Source organism: Macrotis lagotis, chromosome 3 (genome assembly GCF_037893015.1).
Source record: "Macrotis lagotis isolate mMagLag1 chromosome 3, bilby.v1.9.chrom.fasta, whole genome shotgun sequence".
Lineage (NCBI taxonomy): Eukaryota > Metazoa > Chordata > Mammalia > Peramelemorphia > Peramelidae > Macrotis > Macrotis lagotis.
This window is the reverse complement of record NC_133660.1, coordinates 281,125,036-281,133,503: the sequence shown is the minus strand read 5'-3', so window position 1 is coordinate 281,133,503 and position 8,468 is coordinate 281,125,036. Positions and strand designations below refer to the sequence as shown.

The following is an 8,468-nucleotide window of genomic DNA, read 5'->3' as shown; positions in this document are numbered from 1 at the left end:
AATGGGCTCTCCTACACTAGGAACATAGGGACCAGCAGATGGGAAGACGACCAAAAGGGTGGTGCTCTGCTGCCAGATCTTGAGTCCCTTCCTTGGGGCCTCAGACCTAGAGTAAGCCCAATGGGAATGGAGCCCTTGCATTTCAAGAAGGCTATTGGCAGTGCCAATATGTAGGAGACAGGGACAGCTTCGGAGTCAGTGGACCTGGGAGCAAACCCACATCTCCTTCCTAGCTGTGTTGTCTAAGATGAGTCTCTTCCTCTCTGGACCTTAGCTATAAAATGAATGGGGTGGGCGAGATGATCTGAAGCCTCTTCTAACCCTAAATTGTATGAGAAATAGAATTCACTACTAAAATCTGACTGGCACTTGAGGATTGAATGTCCTGCCCCCTCCCTGGGCAGGTGGTGCCTGCTACTTTAGAGATGGCCGAAGAACCAAGAAGTGGGCAGCCAGGAAGCACATAGTTTGATGAAAGGAAGCAATGTAGATGGGACAAGAGGGAGATAAGCAGAAGCCTGAACAAGAGTATGAATTCCTAAAGGAAAGGGTCTGATGGCATGGCCAGGGTCATGGTGCTCTTCCAGCCCAGATCCCCCACTGCAAATAGATGGCGGAGGGACCTCGGAGGGACCTGGGAGGAAGGAGGAATGCCTTCAAGTTTGCCAAGCTAAGCTCTCGAGACCTGGTCTGATGGAAGCTGCACAATCACTTGGGGGTCGGCAGGAGCTCCATTTTGTAGAGCTCAGAGATGGGATGACTTGCCCCAGTGTAACAGCTTGTATCAAAGGCAGGATGCAGAACCTCAGTGAGGCATAAAGCAGAAGCAGAGGGTATCTAGGACCCCCTACCAGATTCTCCCCAGCATCCCTGCAGCAGGCATCTCCAGGCAGGAAGGGGCAGGACACAGACCAGGGTTACCAGACTCCAGCCTAGGGTCACCTCAGAGATGCCAGTTGCATGGGTCTATCACTCCTAGCATCAGATGGGAGAAGGGCAAGAGGTCCCTGAGTCAACCAAGGAAGGCTGTGTATGGATCAAGGGACACTGCAAGAAGGTGGGTGGGCAGGCAGGTAGGCAGGCAAACTGCCAGTGCCAACACCAAAGTGGGCTAGGCCTCAGCAATTTTCTGAAAACGGGTGGGACCTGGCTGAAAACAAATAACCATTGAAGGGTGGGCAGTACCCAAACCTCAGGTCTCTATCTCTCCTAATAGTATCACAAGGATGATGGGTGTCAGGTGGCCCAGAGACCATCTTAAGATCGGTGCCCAGGGAAGGGAAAAGGACTTACCCAAGGTCTCTCAGCAGACGGCAGATGTGAGACCCAACAAACCCAGGGCTTATCCTGCCTCATGTGGCCAGTCAACCAAAAAAACCCACAAAGCCAAGGGCAGAGCCCTTGATTCTCCATCAAGGCCAATGGGGATGGTGGAACTGTGTCATGATAGTGAGACCACCTAAGCAAGACCCATGCCAAACACCCAGAATAGATGGCACAGGGTTTCTTTTGCTCCCCCCCAACCCCCCCCCAGGGTTTCCTTCACCCAGAAAACCCACTCAGAAAATCCCAGAATATTAAAGCTAGACCAAAGGGGGAAGGCTGGAGAAAGGAAGGCTATGGCAGTGCCCTGGGCAAGGGCACATTAGCTGGCAGTCAGATCCTCCCCGAATCTACAAGTTTCAGTGTCATCTTTTTCTACTATAGACACTATACACTGGCCACAATGTTTTCATTTTTGAATTTATTAAAATGATTAACCTCAATCCTGCACGTCCATGTACAAAATTTTTGTAAAAAAATGTTTTTTTTGTTTGTTTGTTTGTTTTTTTTAATGAATTGTAGAGAACTTACCTCAAATGCTGAAAAAGGCCTTTTGGCATTCATTCTTTCAGTACAAGGAATACAGAATATCTCAAAAGTATTACAACTCAGTCAAACAATTTAAACAGTCATTTGAAAAATGATTTAAAATGGGACCTTTACATAGACTCTCACAATGTCTGAATCTTCACCCATCATTGCATAAGCTCAAGCCAAGAGTTTAGGGGGCCAAAGCAGCCCCCCAGCCCACGACTCCTACTCCCTTCCCCATTTTCAGGCCCCCAGCAACTCTGACCCTCCTGTCTTAATGAGGGAAGATCAGACTAGAGATGGCGTGACTGGAATGGCCTCCAAATGCCAGCACATACCAAGCCCTTAGAGGCTACAAGCTACAACAGTCTTCCATCAGGGCTTCGATGGCACTAGACCCATGGGACAGAAATCTTAAGAGACTGACACAAAATAAATAAGGAAAAAATAAATCTCAACTTAAAAAGCAAGAAAAATGAGAAATGTAATTAAAGATCTTTTATTACATTACAATGAAAGCTAGGACCCATGGAAGGGTGGCCCTAAATATGCAAAGAACCAACCCAGGATATTCCTTACCCTCCCCCCACTCAGATTTCCCAATGCCCGTCCCCAAACTGAAGAACTATAGATTTAAAGGAGAGGACATGATTTTGAGCCTTGGAGTCTAATCTTCCCTCTCTGAGATATTACCTGGCCTCCCTGGGTATCCTGTTTTTCTTATATAGGAGGTGCTGTAAGGATTAGGTAATGTCCAGAGGGGCTCAAGCCCCTCATGGACAGGTCATCATGCTTGTAGAGCAACTATTATCTGGTGGCCTAAGAAATCTACACCCACCGGCTGGAGACAAGGCTGACTGTTCCCTAAGGGACGCGTGAAAGGCTAAGCAGCACAGGCAACAGAGAAGACATGACTAGGGAGGAGCAGTAGGATCAAACAAACCAAACCTGGAGGGTCAGATGGCCCTTCTTAGTGGTCACCAGCTTGACTGGGGAGGGGGATAGATGCCGAGGGCCTCCCCCAACCCCCAGCCCAACCCAGGGCTCTCCTCTCTAGATGTGGTCAGAAGGGAGCCCCGGGCCTCCTGACCACCACCTATCAAGACAGCCCTGCGCTGGTGTTCAATGATCTAAAAAAACAATCCACAGAAATCATACAGGCGTCCGCCATCAACACCAAGTTGTAATCAAAGTTGCTTTGTTCATTAAATTATTATCTCCCCTCTCCTCAAAGTGCTTAACGCAGCAGCCCTCCTCTTGGCTATGAGCGACAAGACAGGAGCTGGGAGCGCCCACTGAGGTGGGGCTCCACGGGGTGGCCTACGACATTGGCATGAATGTATAGAAACCTTCCTGGTAAGTTCTTTAATGTCTCATGACAAAAGTTTCTCACAACACACAAATATTTACAACATGTACAGTGTTTTCAGTTCTTTACATTGAATCTCCAAGACAAACATTTTTAGAGGGCACCACAGAACAAAAGCTGTGACTCATGTTTTTATTTCATAAACTATTATAAGTTAAAGTGAATAATTTCTTTATATTCCTTGTAGCATTTTACAAGTGCAACAGAAAATGATGAAGAACCAAATGACGAGCTGTGGGTCATGGGGTAAATGTTGCCTGGTGTCACCACATTGTTTCACAGCAAATTTTTGAAAAAATAAGCACCAATCATTCTTGCAAAGAACAATTTTATCTAAAAGTATTGAAAAGTGTTAAATACAAGGTGTTTAATTTACATAACAAGCAATAAATACACCATATCCAAACTTCCGTCCTGCACACCGCTACCCTCGTACATATAATGTACTAAAAAATTAGCAAGCTGTCAAAACCTCTGTAATTGGACTTTTTTAAAAAAAAGAAATCCATGTGACTTCAACCAAGGGTTTGCTACTGGGCCCTAGGCCACAAGCAGTCCGCCCGGGACAGCGTACAGTGTAAAACGGACAAAACTCCAGGGAAACACTACCAAGAAAATCAAAGAGCCACAGGTCGCTGCTGGTGATCGTAACACGTACTGGGAACGTTACTATGCTGCTACGGTGATTTTGTGAATTGCGCTTTAGTCAGGCACCCACGAGCTGACAGATGCCCTGGGGTTAAAGATCAGTGTGTAGCCACATCATTGTTTCCACCGTCCTGGAGGGAAAGCGGGTCTCTCTGTACAACTTTATTTGAGACTTTATTTTACAACAGGGCATCCCCTCGACCTCAGAATTGCACGTAAGAAGGCTATTTAAAAAGTACAATAAAAAGGGGCGCGCTGGGCGCTTGCTGTACACTCTACAACACGAGTTAGGTTGATACACGAATAAAGGACAAGTGCTGCGCTTGGAAGGGCCGAGTTGCGCTTTCTCGGGCCCCTTGTCGCTCAGGCATTAAGCCTCAACGACTGGTCTTCTCGCCTCCTGGAGGAAATGTCTATATCGATCGAGTCCTTGCCCACGATCAACCTCAGCCGCTTGGCTGGAGGGAGGGGGATGAAGTCATCCTCAAACTCATCCTCGTAGTCGTCATCCTCGTCCTCATCCTCGTCCTCCTCCGAAGAGGATGACTCGTCGGCGCTCTCCTCCTCGTACCGGCCGTACTCGTCCACGTCCATCCTCGACTCCAGGAGAGAGAGGGTCTCCTGGCAGCAGACCCCGTTCTCGCGTAGCTCCTCTGTGTAGGGGCCTCGACTCTCTTCTTCCCTTTTGAGCTGAATCTTTAATTTTGTGGAGCTGCTGCTGCCCGATCCTGAGTTAAATCCATTATTAAGCTTGGCTACATAGAGACTGTTATCTTTGTCATGGTCTTTACTTAACTTGATGCTGATTTTTGAAGAATTCATTCCGTCATTGTCTTGGTCGTTGGCCTTACTGCTGCTATCGTGGCGTCTCCGAAGAGTCAATTTGGGAATCCCAGAGCTGTTTTCTAGGATTAGCTGCGCATCATATCTTGTGATGCGCCGTTTTTTTTTGCTTTTTGCAGTTCTAAAGCTGTCTTTTGTTTTGAAATGATCGGGTGTTCCAACAGAACACCCAACCGCAGCGGTAGGTGTGCAGTCCTGGCGGCCCGCTGGCCCATCCACTCTGTCCCTGGGCTCTCCAAGGTCAGAGTGAGAGCTGATGAGCTCGGGCACCGCTTCATCACTCCTGGGGGGGTCCAGGTCTGGAACGGGTTCTTCTGCTTTTGCAAACTGTTTTAAAAGTTTCCCTTGCCGTGATTTCTTTTTGGCCATGCTTACATCATCCTTTGGAGACCTCCCCTCCCCTTTTGGGGATGGGGTCTCATGAGCCTTTTCCTGGTTATGGCCTGCATGAGTGGCGGGAGGTTCTATGCTGTCCGTGTCTGGGCCTGGGCTCGTCCAGTTGTTGGGAGAGTTGCCCGACAGACTCGGTTCCAGGGCTGGCTCAGAGGTCTCCTTCCAATTCGTTCTCGTCCTCACTGACCTCCGAGTGGTGTAGGTGCAGGGCGACTCCCCGTCCTGCTCGGCAGCCCCATTCATGGGTCCCTGCCGGTGTTCCCGGGCCGCATGGCGGGTGAGACAGCCGCTGGCTGTAGCAGCACCTACTGGTCCCTCGGCTGCTTTGTCCTTTTTAATGGGCAAGTTTTTGTAGAGAACCACTTTGGGCTCTTTGAGGACCAGGGTCCCCACCTCGAGCTTCCTTGAGGTGCTCTTGGGCTCCGGCCGTCTGCACTGGTTTCTTAGCTTTATCTTGGAAAGCAAAGGCTTGATGACAGGCCTTTTCAGTTTCTTTGGTACCCTGGGATTGTGGAGAGGAGTGAGCTTCGATGAGGTAGAGTTAGAGGACGCTGGCATCCGGGACACCGACGAGGACGATGGCCGTGGTAGCGATCGGCTCTTGCTGTTCTTCTTGACCCCAACAGAAGACTTCCTGTTAGCAGCTGCAAGGAAAAAAAATCAACAGAGAATTAAGGAAAGGTCAAACAGCACCTTGATCCAACAGAGAGCCTGGAGGCAGCGGGAGCTCCCAGGTTGAACAGAGAAGGGAAAACATCTGGAGGAAAACAACACTGTGATGCAGATTTTCTGTCCATGAATTCCTTCTCAGATATTTCTATTATTGGAACAACTCTATCATGAATTTTGAGGGAAAGCCATTTCATGTTGAAAAAGCTCTTTTCATTAAGGAATTCAAGATTTCACTGCCAGTCTTCCCTTAATCTCTTCCTAATGCCAGACCAAAAGGAAACAATCCTACAATTCTCACCCTCTAGTTTTCCACATCTCAGAACATTCTTAAAAAAGGAGAAATCAAGAGGAAATAGGTAAAATTCACATTCCCTCCCCAAATCTTGTTAAGTAACCTGCCAACAGTAATGGGGTTGAATGAATCCTCCAAGTAATGGCTACTGCTATTACAAGGTCAATTCTCCAGAAGTCACAGGGCAGGCGGTCAGCATACAGGGTCAGTTTACATAAATGTGGCCCACGATGACAAAAAAGACAGATAACTGAAACCCCGGGGTCCAAAGACATGTCCCCCAAGGATGAGGATGACCCAGGGAGAGGGAAGGAAGAGGCAGAGCCAAAGCTCAGGGGTGCCCCAGAGAACATGAGACACATGCAGCCCCTCCCTCCTTGTGGACCCTCTGCTGTGTCTAACATTGCCCAATCTCCCCACCCTGGGCTTCTCACCTCTTCTGAGATCCCCAATGCCTCAGCTCAGCAGGTCCCCGGATAACAGACAGATAACCTAACCCCCCTTCTGAGCTACCTTTTTCTATCCACTGCATTCAGCTCAATGACCTCAGAAGACAACAGGGTCCCCCAACTGATGGGAACTCAACGCTTATGTTATGAACATGTCTACATTCTAGACTGAGTCTTTAACAGAATGTTCTACCACCCATTTTGCTACCACTGCCCTATCCAAATAGAGGGGCTGACTATACTTCTCTTTATTTAAGGATCCACTCTGTCCCCTGGGGGACCATAATCCATTTCTAGCAAGAATGATCTGTGAATCCAATGGGGCAGTGACCAATCTAAAAGAAACTAATGCTCCTAGAAAAAGTAAGAGGTACTGGCAGGTCTAGGAGTGTGGGGAGAGGGGTCTCTGGAGACCCCTTGCTCAGATGGGACTTGGACACCTTCAAGATCCTAGAGTCCTAGACCAGGAGAACTCTGCAGAGAGGCTATGAACAGAGGTCCTGGCACCAGATCATACCAGGCAGGCTGCTTTCCTCAGTGCCCCCTGAGATGATTTTGTATCAAACAGATGAATAAATGGGAGCATTCATTAAATGTCTAGTATAAGCAAAGGCCCATGTTAAGCCCTGGGAATACAAACTAGTCCTGATCCCAAAGACTTCACACTACAATGGGGAGACCACAGAAAGTCCTACAGCTGAGGGTTCAAGAATGAAGAAGGTGGTTAGGGCTCTTCTCACAGATCATGTTCTCAAACAAAATCATACCAGCTCCAGATGCCGAAGCACCAGACAGGGCCCCAGATTCTCCCTTTTTTCCAGCTCCTGAAGGAGCAGATCTAGGCTGCGTCATCCCAGAGGCTGCTTCCCAGGATGACCCCAGGATGCAGGCCTTGGGCCGGAGACTCTTGGGTTCCTCTTGGGGTCTGAGGCAAGATGGGAACCAGGCCCAGTTCTTGTGCTTCCCTATTTTCCCCTGGGGTAGTCTTCCCATTCAGGGCTGGCAGCCTGGATGGGTGCTGCCAGTCCTGGGAGGTCTTGTCAGCATGTGGTCCTTGTGGAATTCTAGCTGATGAGAGGCACAGGGCTCTGTGGTGGTGCCAGGGACACCTGAAGTGGCTAAGGAGGATACAAGAGGATACTGGCTACATTGGTGGAACTGAGCAGTGAAAAAAAAGGGGCCAATAAAGGATAGGTATCCATGTTGAGCAAATGAAGCAGCATGACTGGCCAGGTGTTGGGGAAGGCAGACCAACTGGGTGGGACACGTTCCTTGTCAAAGCTCATAGACCCTAGAGTCCTGCTGGCCAAAAGGGACCCAGTCTTGTATCCTGGGGTGTTGGCACATCTCCCTTCCTCAGAAAGCTCTAATCACCAATGTGAGGAAGAGAAAGAAAACCAGAGACACAGACAGAAGAACCAATTCTAACAAGACGCTCCCTTCTCTCCCAGCCTCCTTCTTGGCTGCAGAAAGGGAAGTGACAGGGGCAGCTAGGTGGCACAGGGAATAGAGCACTGACCCTGGAGTCAGGAGGACCTGAGTTCAAATCAGACCTCAGACACCTAATAATCACCTAGCTGTGTGGCCTTGGGCAAGTCAATTAACCCCACTGCCTTGCAAAAAAAAAAAACTAAAAAAAAGAAGGGAAGTGACACAAGGCCACAGCTTTTCTGACAGTTTTCTTTTTTTTTTTTAGTTTTTTTTGCAAGGCAAATGGGCTTAAGTGGCTTGCCCAAGGCCACACAGCTAGGTCATTATTAAGTGTCTGAGACCGGATTTGAACCCAGATACTTCTGACTCCAAGGCCGGTGCTTTATCCACTGCACCACCTAGCTGCCCCTTTTTCTGACAGTTTTCAAAGGCACCAGCATGGCAAATCAGAGGAAGGTAATCAAATAAAAAAAAAAGCCAAAGGGATCTAAAGGTAGCCTGGGGTGACGGGACCAGC

General features: G+C 48.6%; 1 protein-coding gene across 7 annotated transcripts in view; it reads right to left on the bottom strand.

Moving 5' to 3' along the window:
• Nucleotides 1-3,204: 3,204 nt before the first annotated feature.
• The window catches only part of KMT5B (lysine methyltransferase 5B), a 52,959-nt gene continuing 47,695 nt past the window's right edge, over nt 3,205-8,468 (bottom strand). For all 7 annotated transcript variants that reach the window (XM_074230901.1, XM_074230907.1, XM_074230903.1 and 4 more), the window contains one exon: nt 3,205-5,751. In XM_074230901.1, coding sequence (XP_074087002.1) covers nt 4,235-5,751 — 1,517 coding nt within the window. In that variant the 3' untranslated portion in view covers nt 3,205-4,234. The remainder of the gene's footprint in view (nt 5,752-8,468) is intronic.